This window comes from Xiphophorus hellerii, chromosome 19, assembly GCF_003331165.1.
Source record: "Xiphophorus hellerii strain 12219 chromosome 19, Xiphophorus_hellerii-4.1, whole genome shotgun sequence".
Taxonomy (NCBI): Eukaryota; Metazoa; Chordata; class Actinopteri; order Cyprinodontiformes; family Poeciliidae; genus Xiphophorus; species Xiphophorus hellerii.
In genome coordinates this window covers 19,221,481-19,241,213 of record NC_045690.1, presented here as the reverse complement: position 1 = coordinate 19,241,213, position 19,733 = coordinate 19,221,481, and the positions used below count along the sequence as shown (strand labels likewise).

General features: G+C 40.6%; 1 protein-coding gene across 3 annotated transcripts in view; it reads right to left on the bottom strand.

Annotated features, from left to right (window-relative positions):
- The window catches only part of ppp2r3a (protein phosphatase 2, regulatory subunit B'', alpha), a 67,762-nt gene that overhangs the window by 22,444 nt on the left and 25,585 nt on the right, over positions 1-19,733 (bottom strand). Inside the window, exons 2-3 of one of the 3 annotated variants that reach the window (XM_032546573.1) lie at positions 14,429-14,528; positions 3,816-7,365 (exon numbers count right to left, since the gene is read on the bottom strand). The exons of 1 other annotated variant lie outside the window; for it this stretch is intronic. In XM_032546573.1, the coding sequence (XP_032402464.1) occupies positions 3,816-6,575 (2,760 nt within the window). In that variant the 5' untranslated portion in view covers positions 6,576-7,365; positions 14,429-14,528. The remainder of the gene's footprint in view (positions 1-3,815; positions 7,366-14,428; positions 14,529-19,733) is intronic. One more of the 3 variants, XM_032546572.1, reaches the window with a different exon arrangement.

Here is a 19,733-nt window from a genome sequence, read left to right as displayed (position 1 = left end):
TATTATATCGCATTTCGACTATTGCAGTTGTAATAAAGTTATCCATCAAATTAATTTGTTTTATTTTAGTTTTGATAAATGCACCTATGAAAAAAGAAATAATAAGTTACCATTAAATTAATACTTGTTCTAATACTAATGCAGAATATCACTCCATTTCACCATTTTGCTCTTCAGGGTAAGACAAGTACACTGTAGCAAGCTAATATTAGCTGGTTCGTTAGTCAGGCTGTCTGCTCGGGAAGAACCTGCAGGCATGCTGCTAACAACTTGCCAACTGTCATGTTAATAGTATAAGACTGATGTTTGCACTCTTTAATTTCCATGTTATTTACAATTACATACATTTCTAAACAATAAAACGTGTAGAGTTTTTTTGCTGTTTTTTGAAGGCTTCTTTCAGTCAGCTGACAGTCAATATGTAGCAACAGGTGGAGGAAGGACATGATGGATTACTCTAGTTCAAGTCTCAAACTTTTTTTCATCAACAGTATCAAGATTCCCTAAAACACGTTAGGAGTTCAAATATTGTATTATATTAAACACAGACATTAAACAATTGTCTATTAATCTATTAAGATTTAATGTAACTTTCCAATACTGTTTTGAATTTCTTTAACCTATTATTTTAAATTGATCAAATATACTACTACTCAAAGGTAAATGTACATTTGTCTACAAAAGAAAAAAGATAGAGATCAACACTTGTCAATTCAGAATTTCTGAATAAATCAAAACAGTTTTATGTTGTCTCTGTAATGACATGGGTAACATCTAATCAATGTCTTCAAATGTGTTGCTAGAATAAGGAGAAGAATGCTACAGTTCAAGTCGATGCACTGTATGAAGTTTGGGATGTTTTCTTCTTCCCACTCTAAGATTGAAGAGTATGATGATTTGTAAAATTGTCAGCAAACCTGAACCAAATCTAAAAGTGTTGTTGTCAAGTACAAATAATAAAGATGTTTCAAGAAACTCTATAGATGACAGCATAATGAGTGAGGGACCGCTTGTATTGGATGCAAGGTAATCTTCTTTTGTTATGAAATGATCTGGAGTCATTTCATAGTGTTCAGCTTCAAAAACATCCATGTTGTCAAGAATATAAAAATGCTGCTACAATGAATAGATTGTTGTAAAAAAAAATTAACAACCCACAGTTCACAAATGAACAAGTGTGTTTATTAAAATATTGTTGTTGCAATTAACGTCAATAAATTCTGCGACAAAATTCCATATCGCCTATAAGGCACAAAAAAATATGAGCATCCAGAGCATCAGCTGTCAGTGCAACTAGCTTATGTATTTGCTTTTACTTCCCATCAAATGAGATACAAAATTTTATTTATGAGACTCAAGACTCAGATGAAGAGTCTAAGTCAAGTCTGAAGTCTTTATTTTTGAGACTTAAATGAGTCTCTAGTCCAAATCTGAAACTCGAGTGGCTTGATCGAGTGGCTGAGCAATATTAGCATAATTTCCAGAGTGCCTGTCTTGGTGTTGGGTGTCTAGGAGCTATTCTCAAACTCAGATGTGACATACAGTAGCAATGGATCATCTTACTGATGAGACAACACACACACACACATCCCAACAGACATGTTTTCGTAGGACACCAGTCTTCGTCAACTGAGACTTATTCATCTGTAAGTCTTTTTCTTGCATATGCACTTGCATTTCCACAAACATACCTCCTTATACAGCTGAAAAATTCATAATAAACTTGTGTTGACTTACACATCGTCCCACACACCACACGCAGGTCCATTTACACTGTGGCGACAGTAAGTCTGTTAGCGGGATGCCATAGTACAGAGGGGTGGACAGATTTAGGTCTGCCTAGCACCTAGTTCAGCCGGGGGCTGGTGGTGGGATAGGGAGGGGATGTAGGGTAACAACACCATTAACACTCAACGTGCCAACAGCCCCAACCTCCCTCCACCAACTCCAGCCGGGCTCCAATCGCCACGTCTCATTAGGTTTCTCTGCCCTGCACACAGCAACAACTGTTATTCAACTCTCCCAAAATACCAGAGCGACCAATCACAGGGCAGCGAGAGAACTTGCGGTGAACATAGACTTATTGCCTCACTGCAGGTAAAAGGAGGACACTAAGGAGATCAAAGCAACCTGCAAGCTATTAAAAAGAAATATGAGAAAGCATGAAGCATTGGAGGCAGAGAAGCAGAAAGAAAACAAAAAGTGAAGAGGAAGCAAAATCAACTGGGAAGACTTGACGATGAAGGCCGAAACAGATTGTGTAATGATGTGTTTGTTTGGTGTTTTGTCAGTTCTGCTCCAACAAGGCCCGGTACCATGGTAACCTCATATGTAGGTGCCCTACATATCAGCAGGGCATAGGGTTACAGAGCTCGGCATATAAACACATACAAACATCAGTGGGAGCCTTTTTAGGAGGACTAATGGGAGAGGATTAAAAAATTAAAAGAAGAAAGAAAAGTGACAATAGAAATGATTTGAAGGAGTGTGGGAATGTGATCATGTCTGTCGCACATAATTCTTTAAATCCATAATGTGCTGTTAAATATCCACATCACAGACAGGTGGAGGCAACCCTTCTTTCTGAGATTATACACTGCAATGTTGGTACCCACTGTGGTGCACATGCACACACACACATGCAAATAACATGCTCCAGTACTCTCCTTCACAGGCCTAAATTACTTTTAAATATTCCCCAGCGAGGAAAGCAAAGCACACACACAGCCTCCACACACACACACACCCACACGCACACCCCCCCACACACACACACACACACACACACACACACAGATAGAACAAAACACATACAGGAAAAGTCAACAGAGAAAGAGCGTCTCCTAAAACAATGAGCTGTTCTGTTCCACGATTCGGAGCTTCAGCCTTTATTATTCAAGCACAGACTCTGAAACCGAATCATCACACTCATCACACTTAATTACACTCTTCATTCAGCCCCGTCACTCAGAGAAGCTACATCCCTAACATTTTATAAGTCAGTTGTTTATGGGGGAATTTTTCTGCCATAATCCAAGAGCACATATTTTCAGTCTGAAAAGCAGGATTTCATATCTTTTGTTCTCAAAACTTTTAGTACTTTTGCTTACATTTTTATTTTGAAAGCAGGACTTCACATCTTTCTTCTCAAAACTTGTAATAATTGTACTCAAAGCTTCTCCTCGCGCTCAGACTTGGTCTCTGTTCGACTCTCTGCTCGCTTACGAAACATAGAACTACCTTTTGGCACAGTCGACTGACAACCTCCCAGCCAATAGAATGAAGGTGTTGTACTGGGTGCGTTTGTTTCCTTCTGGTGGGAGTGCCTGTGTGGCTACTATCTATTGTAGCAACCTGCGCTACCCATTGGATGTAGGGAGAAACATCGACGTCAGCTTTCTGCTCCGTAGTACACTAAACATCCGCTAGTAGTGTGCTACTGATCTTAGGTAGAATTTTGTTCATCCAGCCAAAGATAACATACTTGAGTTCACAGGAAGTCCTTCCCTGCCCCAGATGTCCTTCAAAGCCTTCAAAGTGGCACCCAGCTAAAGATCAGCATTATCAGTGTTTAACTAATTGCAAAGACCTGCAGTGATGTTGTCTTCCTGACAATGTGCACCACCATATGAGTGATAAATAAAACATCTTGAGAATGTTGGATATAATGGGCATATTTTAAATAAATCTATAAGATTTATTGGGCTTCAAAGGGTTGTAATATAGTTGCTTGACTATACATCTTCATAAAGCAGTGAATGTAAGTATCTTTGGTTAATTCGTTGACAGTGCATTTGTGACTGTGGGTTACTTACCCTGATGACCTCTGGAGTCTGCTGGATGAGAAGGGTAGACCCAGTGTTTTTCGAAGCCAAGGGTTCACCATCAGCAATGACGGCATCTTCTGTGGCTGATATGGCAACAGAAGATGGTTCTTCTACAGAGACTGCAGGTGCAGGTTCATCTTCAAGGGTGCAATCCTGAAGGTTTCCAGCTGTATAAGCTCCAGAAGCAGGAGGCGATTCTGAATGAACCTCGACCGTAGAAGTATCAGTAGTTTCATCTGGCACTGACTTAGACAAATTTTCTGGATCAGGATCTGATGTAGTTCTAGGTTCAGATTCAACTGCAGCATTGCACTCCGCTTCAGATGCTGCACTTGTAAAAGCTAATGCAGATAAAACTTTGGGTGCATTTTCCTGAGTGTGGTTTGAAGCCACAGGTTGGACTATAGCTGTGTGCGTGGAGGGAGCAGTGGGGACTACCGGTGGGGTTGTGTTGTCTGGTGTTTCGGCCCTACCAGCAGTGACAAGTGTATCCTGCAGGAGCCTCATCACCTCCTTCTCCTTTCCAACTTTTCTCTCGGCACTACCTGAACTCCCTGCCCCAGAGTCAACAAGTTCCTGGGCAAAACTTTCAATGCTCTCAAGAATTCTCAACAACAGTGCCCCATCCTCTTCATCTCCTGCGCCAGGTTCACTGTTCTCTCCCTGAGGAGGAGTGGGGCTCTGGGTCACCCTGGAGTTAACGCCATTCATGCCCAGGTGGCTGGCTGGTTTTTGAACCTGGTATTGAGCCATTCTGGCTTGAGTAAGAGGCTCATTGGAGATAATCGCTTGTGCTACTCCTCTCTTCCTGGTCTTAGCAGGAAGTGGAGGCTCTGTGGTTCTAGGATGGCTCATACTCTGAGAGAGATTCTCCAAGTCCATCAGTAGCTTATCAATGTCATCATTTCTGTGTGAAGTAGCTTTGGGTGTTGAGACTGTTAAAGAGGTGGAGGAAGGCCAAGTGGGAATGTAGCTGGAGCTTCCTGGCAAATGATGTGAAGAGTTATTAGCTGTGTTAGATTGGGATAAGTGCAGTTGTTGCCCCATGATAGTTCCATTTTTGTTCTGGGTATTGTTAATCCCTCTGGTTGGCATGTGTGTCAGCTGTGAGATATGATCTGCAGTCTTTCCGATTTCTGCCTCCTCTTCCTCGATGTATAGCGCTTCCATGGGTGATGTCGGGGGAGTGTGTGTGAATGATGATGTAGGAGAGTTTCGAAGAGGGGAGGGTGAGTGTGTTGGAGAAGAACTAGAAGGCGAACATGTCACAGGTGGAGGAGACAGAGTGTGTCGGGTGGTCAAAGAAGCATGTGTGGACTGTAGTCCATTGGTAAGTGAGGTACCCTTTGGCAAAACTGAACTCTGGACTGATTTGGTATGGATGGAATCTGATTTTAATAATGTGGACGAAGGAGAGGCTGATGAAGGAGCAGAAGATGTTGAGTGTAAAAATTTCTTGGAGATGGGAGGTGACTGCACAACGTCTTCATAGCGGGGAGGTTGTTCATTGCCAAAGATTGGAGAAAAGGGTGCCTGTTGGATAGAGTGAATTGTGTTGATCAATTCAGCGAGGTCACTGTGCCCGCTTCCAGGTGTGCCTTGACCACCCTGCCCTGTGCCTCCCAAACTTCCAACCCCTTCCAACTCTAAAGGAAGTCTCTTGAGATAGGAGCTGAGTCGGGTCATCACAGCCCGATAAACACTGTCAGGATTTGTTCCTCCATCCTCTGGCCCTCCACCTGCCTTGCGCCTGATGCATTGTTTGATGATGTCAGTGCATTTCTTTAGGTCTTCAGAACATTTAAGCAGGATGTCAAGGCAGGCACGGATGTCCTCACCACCTGCCCCCCCACTGCCAGCTTCTGCCCTTGTCTTCTCTAGCAGTCGGGCAATTAGGTTCTCCTCTCCAAGGGTGGTGCGGTACAGTGATGCCACAGTATTTAGACTCTGGTCCAGTGATCCAATACTTGAAAGGCTGCTTGTTGAGCCATTCCCCACTTTCGTGGTGGCTGACAGAGAACCAGAGCTCCCCTTTAACTTTGTTTCTTCTGCCCCATTTCCTTTCCCTAGCATAAATGGTGGCACATTTTCATCATTAGAAGTAATTATGCCATTTGTCATACTATTAGTTGTTGTGCTTGTTGTAAGACTGGAGCTGAAGTGGCCATAGATGATCTCCAGGTCAGTTGAGCGACGACTAAAAGAGTCAGGGCGTACTTTACGTCCTTTGCGGAGAGTAACATGACTAGAGGAGGACAGGCGGAGCTTGTCAAAAGAAAATTCTTTGAGCTTGCCGCTGGCCAGGTTAATGGCCTCTTCAGTAATGTCCTTCAAGCTGCCAGAGCAGCTCAGGTTGCCAGTAGATCCTGTGCCACTCGAGGTCTTTTTACCCCGCCATGTGGGGCTGTCTTCCCCTAAAGACAAATTGCCACTGCTGCCCGCCCTCTCCAGACCACCGTTATGAATAGTATCCATGGAAATACAAAGTTTATTATGGTTAGGAAGGTGGGGAGAGATCATGTTACGGGGTTGTATGGGCGAGCTGTTGAAGTCATTGAATGTGGCATCAGGGGCAACAAGAAACTCAGAGCACGTGCCACGGTGTGCAATGGTACAGTCTAAACCTTGGGACAGCGCCCCGCATGGCCCTGCACAGTAGTGCACAGCTTGGGAGTGAGCACGTCGGTCCACCACCACACTGTTGTAGCAGCTCACACTGCTTACAACGACACGATAGGCTGCTGCCATGGTGACCAATTTTTTTTCAAGACATAAGATGGTCAAAGGTAATAAAATTTACAACAAACAAGAGATGTGTAACAAAGTTTCATAAGAGATCCTCTTGTTAATAATTTTCACTTTTAAAAAGTAACACATACATGTTCAATGGCTGAATCATCATGTCGAAATATTGCGTCTTTGATCTGATTCGTGTCATTGTCAACAGACATATAATACTAACACAGAATATGAATAATTAATACCAGAAAAGGAAGACATATCAAAACTTTCAGAGTTAAAATATGTTCATGATTTCAAAGCTGCTGGTTTCAAAGGCGGCTGCTGTTTTTTTTTTGGGAAGGGCAAAGACGTCCTTGTCTGAGATCCTTCGGTCTCTTAATAACAGCTGTAAGGTCCCGCCTCTCTCAACAGGCACATTCTCCTTTTGGTCTCCAGCAGCAGCTCATTAGCCACTAATAAGGAGGGTGACAAGAGAACATCCAGCAGGGCTATCACAAATACCTCCACAGAACAGCCCCAGGGGTCTCATTCAAGGCCAGGAAGGCTTTACGCTGCTCTGGCCCATACCCATGTACAGGGAAATGGCATGTAGAGAGAGAGAGAGAGAGATCCCATTTTCCTTGCAAGACTGAAGAACACTTGCTGACTCCAACACAGCTGAAAAATAGCAGGGGACTGGCCAGAGACTCCGTCTTCTCTCTACGACGGGGCGCCTTAAGATCCCTCACTCTTGTACGCTCTTTCAAGGCCTCATGCTGTCAGCCATGTGTTCGAACGTCTGACTGCAGGACACCACCTGTGAGACAGCAAAGGATAGCAGGGAGAGAAGATGAGAAAGAAGGAAAGTGAAAGCAGGAGGAAAAAAATGTCATTCAGAGAGATACCAAAAGGTTCAAAGTAAGCATATTTGAGTGTCTCTGTGTATCATCAACACAAACCATCATCAAATATGATATATTACTCACAATGTATATTTTTATGTCTGATTTGATAATGTCGCTGGCCAGGTGCAAGATTCAGGACAGATGAAGCATCACAATAGAACAGTTTTAAATCTGTGCATAAATTGTCAGAGCCATAGAGACAAGGCAGGATTACTGGTCAGTGAATTTGCATTTTGAGCAAGTCAGATGAATTTACATTATATTATTTATAGCACTTTGTTTGCTTGTTTGCGAGCCAGAATCCCTTTGTGCACAACATTTTTATACACAGCAAACCCTTCAATGTGTGCATCATAAACACTATTAAAAACATTTAAATGTTTACCTAGTTATTTACTGCATATTGTATCATTTTCACATAATTCACCATAATTATTGCATATCATAAGCTTTTCTAATGTGTTTTTTAAAGGTTCTTTGGCAAATCTCTGAGGCCTTCTTGGAACAGATGTATTTACTCTGAGATTAAGTTAAGGTGGAGGTTATATGCTAGGGTGTCAGAGTCAAGGTGACTGATTTTAATTTGTAGATCTTTCTTTTTGTTTATTCTACAATTATACACTACTTTGCATTTGTTTATTGTACAAAATGCAATCAAAATAAACAAAGGCTTTTTTGTTATAACATCACAAAATATGACAAAGTTAATAATGTACAAATATATACTTTATATAGTATATATACTAATATAAGTATATAATATATATATACTTTTTTTCCCCCAACAGCTGTTCTCCACCAAATGTAACATAGCAAGACATATTTCCAAATTTAGGCATACCCATTGTGGAAAAACTGACATGACGGCACCAGTCAAAAGAAGTGAAACATTATGTAAATACCTGCATCATGCCAAAAAAACAAACTAACTGAGCTTGACATGAAGCACTCTGCACTGTAAATCTGCAAGCTCCGTGACTTCCTTCAAACCTTATAGCACAGTTAAATGATCATATGGTAATTTTAAATCAGAGTCGAAGTAAATATTTAAGTAAAATAAAGAATTGGTCGCTCAGTTTTCAATAGTCAGGTTTCTCTCTTGAGATAACTACTCCAACTTGGGGTAAAGCAGTCATGCTTTATTTTTGTCTGACAAAAGGATTAAAACTTCACACTAATAAAAGTGAACCACTACAGGCCAGACATGCTGGGAGACCTCCCATGATGCACTGTGACTAAGTCCACTCTGCTGTTTTGGTGATTTATCCGCTCTGTCTTCTGTCTGCTTTTACTTCTATGCAGGTATCACTCTCTAAGCAAAACTTCCCCCCACATTATTCTGTGTTTCTTTGCTTCTGCTGAGTTGTTCACTCCTTCCTGTCCAGGAGCAGAACAAGTATCTCACAGGAATACTGCATTATTTACACATTAGCAATAATACTTGGCATTTACAAGTTTGTTGGCAAAGATTTGGGAAGAAGGACTTTGAGAATTACTAAACATAATATAAGTATGGCCACGGTTATTGGAAGCTAAAGAGCATCTGTTTTGGAACAATCAAGACATTAAGGACATGGTTACCAAGACAAAATGTTAAAAAAAAACGACTTGTAGTTAAAAAGAAATACTATAGTCTGCAGAAGATCGCCTGCACCTAAAAAATAGCAACGGGGTTTGTGTAGAAGACAAGATCCCTCATCTCCCTTTCATGCCTTTTCCTGTCTGTCCACACACACACACACACACCCACAAGTGCAACAGCTTGAGGTTGTTGAATCAGACTCTTCAGCAGGAAACTGCACTTCCTGGCAAGCTGCACCTAAAATGTGGATGGTCAGAAATAGACTGTTGTAGGGTGGTAATCACACAGACTGGTCCGTGCAAACAGCTCCTCTCACACTCCTTCCGCCTCGCTGTGCACACTCTAAATATCTGTGTGTATGTCTTGGTAAATGACAGCTTCCCAAACTGATTCTGAGCATGTAAACAAACCACACTGGTGTTTATAACCCACAAAGACCTCTATGGGTACATGTCTGTCTGTGCTTACGCCCACCTATGGGTGTCGATGAATGCCTCACTGACGTGTATTACATTAAAAAAGCTCAAATCAGCACGCATACAATGTGTCTTTAGTAGATTTAGTCACATTAGCTGAAAATAAATGGTGGTATCAGCTTTCAACTGAATGTCAACATCACAGAGTTAGTATCTGACTAAAAAACATTGCTCATGCTAAATCCACATTGGACAACCCTTCTCATAACCATGGTAACAAACTTGCTTCAAGTTCAGAAACAGTAGGTGCCTAGTTTTAATGCTAAATGTGCAAATCATGTTAAAGAAGTCTGTTTTCTAAGTGAAACTAAATTACATTTACTGTCCACTTTATTAGTGACACTCAAAGAACTAGGGCAGTTTGGAGGGAAAAGGGGGATCCAACCCTGATGGTGTACCTAAAGTGACCTGTGAGTGTTTATAGTATTTAGCCATTGGCTGGTATCAAGGTGCACTAAGATTTTAAAATGTTATTGTTTTATAAATTGGAAAAAATTTCTTTCAAACTATTCCTGCAGTTTAAAACCTTTTCAATGGAACGCCAGAAAAGTGTCGTAGTGACCAAGATTTTCCTTCAGTTACATGGAGCACAGAGTAACAGAGTTTCCCCACTTTTGTCCTCTGATCAGCTGGATGAAAAAAATGTGATTTGTAATACGGTAGAAAATGAAGAAACACCACTGTTAATCCCTAATAAAACTACGGTTGGAAAGCTACAAGCTTGCTAGTCGACTATTTTCAATTAAAGCAATGACATAATTCATGAGTTTGATCTTTTAAAAATTTCTAACATTTTGCTAAACCTTTTGCTAAATCGATCCATTTCTAATGCTATTTAGAGAATAATTCTTGTTATTGCATCTTACTTCCTCATTTCCTTTTCCTTCATCGAGCTTTAAAGTCGTTCTGCATGTGTGGAGGAAGGAAGTATTAAATCACCAAAAGCCATTTCAGTCACACCCTCTAATAGTGCCACACAAGTGTCTCTTTGTGTGTGTACAACAGCAAACATGAACAAAAAGAAGGGGTATATCTGAAATCCTTCACTAAATTGTGAATGCTATTTGCAGTGCACATGGACGTGAATTAGTGTCTATTATAGCAAAGAGTGGAAAGGCCGTAGAGAAGAAATAGGTCTATGTGAACACGACCATAACAGAAACCACAGACATACCCTCAGGGAGCTGGAACAGGCCTGTGCAAGCACACTCTTTACATGCAGGTACACACGAACACACACACTCTTGTCTGCAAAGCCATATAGATACTAAGAACTAGAACTATAAAAGAGATAAAAGAGAAAAAAATGCAATGTAAGTACTAAAGGGGTTGAAATTATTCATACGGGATCAAAAATATGCCACTGATTAAATGTCTCTAAGTGAGTTGCATCCTGATTATATGTTTTTGTAATCATCAACAATGGCTTGCCATTATTTTTGGCAGGATATTTGCAAAAATTGGTAGATCTAGTTGAAATTAGTTGGTTTACTCAAAAAATAAATAAATTAATTAAATTAATTAATAAATTATTAATAATAATAATAATAATAGCCTCTTTTATCCATTCAAAAATCTGTTGTGATGTATATTTGGGGGTATTGAAGATGAAGATGTTAAGAATTTGTTGGGGTTTTTTTATTTGCTATTTTATTAACTTTGTGTAAGGCACCGATGAGAGCAAATACACCCAATAGCATGGTTTAAGGTTGATAAACAAAAAGCTGAAAGTGTTACCCATGACTCCTCTAAACATACCACATGTCAACTTTGCAAAATTTGCTTCATCTGGTCATTAAACATAAAACCAGCTTTAAATTTCATATGAGCTTCAGGGTCTTGATTTTGGAGTTGATCATAACCTAAAACTGAGTTCTCTTGAAATTGTCATTTGTGATATCTACTTGTGCAGCATTGCAGTCGCCGAGGAGTTGGACTGCCTGGATGGTTTACAGAGAATGGCCCAAAAAAGGAGAAAATATTCAGAGAACCAGTTGTGCAGACACAAATGCCTTGTTGTTGTCAGAGGAGAATGGGGAAGGTGGTTTGAGATGACAGAAAGGCAGCATTCGCTCTAATAACCACAGAATCTCTGAACAGGTTGAACCTGGAGGCAGGTGAACTATGACAGGAGCAGCAGACCACATTAGGTCAGCTAGCAACAGGAAACTGAGGCTATAATTCACACTGGATCACAAAAGTTGGGCAGGTAAAACGGAAATATCTTCAATTGCAAACATCATTAGTAAAGATACACATTTCAGTAATAAAAATTCCAACCTCATTTTCCATCTCCATTATCTTCCTCACACCCTTTGATCTTTACAAATGCAATTCTGACCCAGTTCTCTGCTTCTTTCTGTAATCTCACCATGAATCATTTACTCAGACTACTACGAATTCTAAATACAGAGGCAAGTGCACTTCTTATCTTGGTCCTTCCATCAGCTTTCCATCAATCAAACACCCAACTGACATTTCCTGGCACCAAGAAAAAAAGGGGCAGACAGAGATGCGTCCTGGCAGCAGTGATGTATCCTTGTCAAGAATAGGTCAGGTTTCAGTTCTCCTTATTCTCCGTCAGCTGTAGAAAGACAAGTTGAACTAGAAGGCAGAGAGATGGACTGGGTAAGAATGAGGCCATCCATGCTCTTTATCATGCTTCACAATAACAGAAAATAAGCAAACTGCAAATTTTAAATGTCAAGGCCATTTGTTTTATTTAAGTAGGGGAGTTTAAAAAAAAAAAAACTCCCCCACTTATTAAAACGCCATTGCCAGGTTCCACTAAAGATGAGTTACTATGCAAACCAGATGTCTGTGGACAAGCCAAAACACAAGTCTAATAGAGGCCTAGCTGACACAAGGACCCAAAATCTGACCCTAGTGCCCCATTACGCCTTTCCTTTTCTCTCTTAGGGCTAGTTTGGGTTTTTACCGGACTCAAGGAGATCCAAACAGGTCAGATCTGTGGAAGCTTGCTGAGCGCATAGGCAATTCTGTGCAGGATTGAGGCTGGAGACGTGTGAATCTGGCAGCCACTTGAGGGAGTTTTCTTGTTATGTCTGCCAGAAATATTGTCTGGAAGAAACCCAGGCTGACGGCACAAATCACTGCACTCTGGAGACACAGAGACATTAAGCACAAATATATATACACACACACACACACACAGCTGTAGCTACATCTGCAGCTCTGATGGAGTTTGTTATAAAATGAAATGGCATGAAATTATAGGTTTTATAAGTCACATTATGCAGGTAGATCTGGGAATGGACCATTTTCATTCCATCGTAAACATAACCAGTTGTTTCGTGTCTTGTCTGTTTCATTGTATTTTCATGGAAGAATTAGATTAATCCGTTTAGTGGTATTGTCCATGACCTAACTGTGGATGCTTTACCATAAACATGGGTCAGAGTATCAAGATATATTATAGACTTGAGTAAAAGATGTATCTCTATATTCACACAAAGTACTTAAATTAAAAATGTACTGCATGATCAAATGTATTCTTTAACAGAAAAGCAACAGTTATTTTATAGCTGCTGAAATAATACGTGGTTCAGACACATTGCCATGCCATAAATTCAGAGTTTTCTAGACTGAAATTTCTTGGAGTTCTCAGTCCATTTATTTTATTTTGTTTTGCAAACTAAAGGATAAGTACAAAAGTTCACTGTGTTCACAGCAAATATTTATCTGGAAATATTTGCATATGGTTAGTCTTTCACTCATTTTGATACCCAGATTTAGGCAAAAGTATTGAATAAAATAAAACAATTTACTTTTTATGCTAATTTAGATATCTAAGCTACATTACATGGAAAAAACACTGACAAAACACGACATTTTAAAGGGATTTCCACAAAAAAATAAAAGAAAAATGTCCAATTGTACAAAAAATTTACCACTGGTACTCTGTTTAGTTTAAAAAGCATACCAAATATTTTAATAATCTGAATTCACCCCAAAATACACAACTTGACTATGGTCTATTTGCACGAGAACATTCAGAGTTATGAAAAATTAAATAACTGAACCCCTAAAAACAGCATCCAGAGACCCAGGCAGATTATCGTCTTGCAGAAAACATATACAGGCATCAAGGGGACCAGTCCTCCTCCTCCTGCTCTTCCTCCTCCTCTGCAGTCTGACCCCTCCAGTGCTGCACCAGCTGTTCACCCAACACTTTCCAGATCTCTGGGGAAAAACAACTATGTGGACACCTCAGCACCTCATTAGTGACAAAACTCCCCCTTAAGACTACAGGACACATGGTCACACACACACACTCATGAGCATAAACACTATATAGTTCCTTAGGGAACCCGTTGAGGGCAGAGCAGCGGATGTTTTTGTGTTTCTGTGCATACGAGGGAAAATTGTGACTCACGTCTTTCCTTATGCTTCCTGGTTAAAACTGCCTGACCTTATAAGGCTGGCAGGCACAGTTTTGTTCACACGCGTGGATAAAAGCATCCCTACTGATTCCCATGCAGAGGGGCAGAAAAACACGCCGTAGATATGCAACATCGTGGTCCGTGTGAGAGTTTGATGATTAAAGCGGGGCTAAGAGCCTTGAAATCAGCTTCAGAACAATCACATACACACATTGAATGCATCCCCACACACACACACGCCCCCACACGCACACCTGTGTGAAAAACCAACACCTACACACACGTCTGCATCCTGCTTCACCGGGAGCTCGTTACTAGCTGGTCCCCGCATCGCCACTAATTCCAAAAACACATTTAGATTGACGTCACGCCTTCGGCTGTGCTCTGCTAATGTACATGGAGTCAGTCGCGGCAGCCAGACATTAGATACACACAAACCCTCCTGTTGGCAAACCAGAGAAAATAACTCACACACACAAAAAAAAATACAACGTAATGCACAAAGACAGCTGACCTGAATTCGGACCAGTCAACACTTTATTTCTGCCACCTCCTACCACTCCAGACCCAAAGGCAACCAACGTACACACCAGCTGTATCCAACAGGGAATCGGCTGAAAAAAAATAAATAAATCAACACAACAATTCAGAAATTGGATCAAATCTAGCGATTGGGGCTCAATAACTCAGCTAATTTATTTCTATTCATTTTGTGCTCTGAAATTTCCTGGTAGACAGCTGCACTGACCTCATGCAACTTGGATTCTGTGCCTCTCCTCTCTTCCTTGATTTCCAAATGTAATGAGGACTTTGGATCACTAAGCAACTCTTTTTTCTCCTTGGCCCAGTCGACAAGTTTCCTGTGCGTCAGACGTTGCTTAACATAAGGGATGCAACAAACTCTTTCAATCTACAATCCTCTAAACTTTGGATGTCCCTTTGCTTGTGAATCTTTTTGTCTCCCACTGCTCCCACTGTAGCCAATGGATTCAGCACTTTGGGAACAGCTGGCTTCTTCTGCGCTGACTTATTATGGCTTTGCCTTTTCGTGGGGTGTGTCAGTGACTCCTGGAAAACTGTCCACTCATACCTGTTTATTTATTTGCCAGGAAGTCCCTTGAGATAAAGTTTCTTTTTCAGTGGAGACCTGGCCAAGAGGCACACCAGTGCACAGTAGACAGAGCAAATTAAATAAAGGGTAGATACAACATAAAGCTTCCTAAAATTCACTTAAGTACAAAACCAAATCAAAATAAAATTACAATTTTATAAAATAACATAACATTACTGTTAAAATTCCTTTAGATTGCATCTAGATTAACAGAAATAAACTCTTAAAATGTAAAGGATAAATTTCACTTTTTGAATTGAATTCCTGAAAAACATAAGCCTATTATATTAAGACCGCTCCATTGGCCTTTTATGAGTTTCTTTTTCTGTCCTACAGCTTTTCATGTGTTATTTGAGCTCTGAAGGTGTTTCTAGGGCTCCAATGCAAATGTTAAATCAGACATCTCCATGCCAACAGTCAGACTAGTACACCATAATGTGGCTGCACTGATGGCAAGGTGACTCTCTTTATTTTTCCCTTTCTTTTTTTTTTTTACTCAAGGCTGTACTCAATACAATGATCCCTCACTGCTAAAAGCAAAAGCGAAAGATGGTTAGGAGCTTATTTCTGGCTCTGGCTTTTTAATGGGGTACAAGTGGAGGTTTATAAAGCAGCAGCAATCAGAATTTAATGGATTAAAATGGATTAGAGATAACAGGCACCAAACTGCATGTGGAAATCCCCAATCAGCTTTTTTACTCCCCAGGACAAAGTAATTTAGGACAAAAATTCATCTACAAATTTAGCAGAACCCCATACCTGGGGACCATCATGTTGTTTTCCTTTATCCACAACACTGCAGCAGAAAGTGGTAATGGCTGGCTCTCTGTGCAGTAAATATTTAACGCAACCAGAACTGTGCAGGCATATCCAAAGTGTTGGATGAGAAGAGGGTGAACACAAACAGAGATCAACCAGTACGGGATAAAACCGAGCTAGGCGCTGGATTTTTCCCACGCTCCACTTTTGGTTAGCAAAAGCCAGAAAGTCAAGATCTCACATTCCTCACATGCTAGTTTTTTTTTTCTTTTACATGCAGAGATATTCACTCACACAGCAGCATCTTAGCTACATACCGTAAACATCCAGTAAGTCATTTTGAAAAGTGAAAGAATCTGTTGGACCTACAGTCAAAATCTTGTAATGCTTTTGGGGTGTGTCTCTACAAGCTTTGCACTAGTAGAGATTGACATCTCTGCCCATTCTTCAAAGAAAAACAGCTCCATGGAACCTGCCTATACTTATGGATGTCGACTGGGGAATGGTTCCATGTTTAGATGCCCTGAGTCAGCTGCAGTTGTCATACGAGCCGCTAGAGGGCGCTGTGATTTTAGAATGACGTTGAATTCGCATGAGCCTTATCATGTCCTTAGCTTCCACCTCACTGCAAACAGTAACCCGTACAAACAAACGCTCATGCAACATATATTCCTTATCAGGAATTGTGTTAAGTTGAACAGGTTAAGTAACCCAAGCCCAACATAGCACAGTTCTATCTGCGACTGTTTTTGTTATCTGCCAGGTCACGAGTAGAATAAACCCTACGGCTGTACTTGTAAACGGTGCTGCTCTCTTGCCAAGGCCCTCTTGAAAAAGACATTATAGATCTCAATGAGGTTTTTATCTGATTAAATAAAGGTTATTTTTATGTGAGCTTTCACACCTACAGAGTACTTCAAACAGAAAAGTTTCACTGTGAGACCTGGTTTAAAAAGTGTCCATGTGAGAGACTTCGATCACTGGAGACGTGTAAACTAGTGGCAGGATTGCGGCTTAACCGAAGCGCGACTTCAGGAAAACTAGATCTTAGATGAAGAGAATCTATGAATAACAATTTTCATTGACTGCCAGTTTATCAGTTGGTTTAGGACTGGACTACGACTAAGCCAAGACCTAAACATGGTTTGATCTAAATCTCTACACTATAGATCCAGTTGTACTTTTAGGGTCATTGTCCTGGTGAAGGAGAAGTCTTTTACATCCCCTTTTATACCCTGGTTGTCCCGTATTTATCTTGATCCACCTTCCCATCATCTCCAACCAGCTTTGCTGTCCCCAGCTAAAGTAAAGTCTTGCTTCCCTAACTTTGGTTTAAGATGCTCCAAAACTTTCTCTCTGACCTGTCTGCTGAATGTCTTGTTGCTCAAGATGCTTTTTGTTCTCTTATGTCCTCTAATAAACATCCATGTCTTCACAGAACACTTGCATTTATACTTAGTCACATCTGCCCTTAATTTTATTTAGGAGTATCAGATTAAAGAAGGTATAAACAAATATATCTTATAAACTGATTTATCAAGTAAGTGTAGCCAACGGTGAATTCGCCACCTCTTGCTGGGTATCCAAACTAATGTGATTGCTCTGGGGTCATCCATCAGGCTCTTCCTAGCTGATACTGATTTCATGTTTCCTCTGAGGCCTGACCTGACGCCCTCACAGCACAGCAAAAGATAAAGAAAACATTCTGCATGTCATCTGATAGAGGTATTAGTTTAAAATTCAATAGAAAATGATGCACTTGTATTTCGTTGAAACAAGTGCATCAAAGCACGAGCTTTCATGCACTTGCTACAGTAAGTTGTAGCACTTACTGAACAGGAACACAAAAATACTTAATTCTATTGGACCGCCGATCAGACACTAATCAATCCAGGCTTCTCTATACAATGCCTCTACTACCAGCACTTGCGGCCAAATTGGCTTTAATAATATTTGTACATTGCTTGCCAACTTTCATGCAGAACGAGTCTGAGTCATGCCGAGTGTACGTCTTGCACAACCTCGTCCCACATGTCCAATTTAATAAACAAACACAAAACTGAAAACTCCTATTGAGCCAGTGAAGGACGCCCGGTTCACAGGCAGTCGAGAGAGAGAAGGCGTTTGCTTTAAGTGAAAGCTTTGACCAGTGCAGCACAATTAGGAGCAAAATCATTATTGAGGAACCCTAAAAAGGTGCTAACATTACACCATTGAAGTTCCTGATGTAACAAAAATAGCTTTCCTGGAAAGGTCTCCAAAAGTAGCACCTTTAAGTGCTGGCTAAATACAATGTATAGAATGTAATAGATTTCCAAACACGATATCTACGAGAGAGATTTGGGGTTTTTGTGGAGCAAAGAAGGAGGATGTGTTTTTATGAAAATAAGAGCAAATGTCAAATTTTCCTAAAATCCCATAGAGGAGCAAAAGTTAAAAGAGGAGTCTGTTTTGTCAAAGGGTTGTGTGTGTGTGGATGTATGTTTGTGTGTCGGGGTGGTGTATGGGTGTGTGTGCACACTGCTGTTCCTGTCCATCAGAAGGTCATATGAGGAGCAGATTAGGGTTTCTAACCGCAAACCCCTGTCGCCATGGGCCTTCGTCACCGAGCCTGCTAGGAGAGTCATCCTGATCCGAACCGCTGGTGACTCACCCTCCCTTATCATGGCACCACGTCCCAAAAACGCACACGCAAAAAAAGAAAAAAACACACGGCCAAATCAGGACTTTGTGATGCAGCCTGAGCTCGTCATCCCCCTCCAACATCTTGACCAATTTTGGCCAGAGCGGATCACTGACCACCGCATGACGCCAGCTAATGGTTATTTACTTGACTGGATGTTCTGATCATTGCTTGTTACAGTTTCCTCAAGTCACAGAGAAAGTATCGGGTGATTTATTATGAAGAACTCAAGCCTAATTCTTAGCTAAAATAGGGTTTGAACGGAATCCTGTTCTTATGAAAATGACAATTTATCTTAATACTTTTTCCTTTAAACCCCAAAATATTGTGTATTTTTCCTAAATCACTTTTGTTAGGACCCTATTATTACTAATACAATTGCAAATAAGACTTGTTTCTTTAGATATTTTTGCCATAACGCACATATGATGTTGTGACCAGTTACAGTGCTCTGAAAAATCCATCCATATTTCTTTACCTGTTTCAAAAAATAGCATACAGACCGTATGCACAGTACTGCTCAGTGGAAACTAGGCGTTGGGAGAATCCTCTTCCAGGCTTGTGGAAGATCTTACTCTGGTCAGATAAGAACAAATTTGTAAGAATTCGACCTATATACCAAAACCAATGCGCAATGGGAATGTAACATAACCCTGAACACACTATACCTTGCAGGGAAACATAGTGCTGGCAGTCTAATGCTGTGGAAAGCTTTTCACCAGCAGATACAGGAATTATGGTTGATAAGAAGATGACTGGAACTAAATACAAGGGAATTCATAAAAAAGAAACTGAGAGGTTTCAAGATTTAAGACTTGTACAGAGGTTCACCTTCCAGTAGGACAATAACCCTAAACATACAGCCAGAGATACATATAATGGAATGGTTCAGATAACAGCATCTTCATGCGTTAAAATGGCTCAGTCTGTCTGATCCTCTCATTCAAATGAATGGAAAGTAAATGACTTAGAAACATGCATCATTTTCCATCTGCCAGTCCATTTCTGCCTTACTTGGTGTTGATCTGTCACAAAAAGTCCCAATGAGATTTATGGATGTAACGTGACAAAACATGAAAAGAACCAAGAGAGTTGAATGCGTCTAAGAAACGATAAGGGCATTCTATATGGTGAAAACTTGAAATGAAAACACCATGCGTTGTTTGCACATAAACCAGCAGAGATAATAAATAACAGAAAGTTCATTGTTTCCCAATTTTACCAGAACACGTCAACCATGTTTTCAGTCTCTGACTGTAGCTCTTG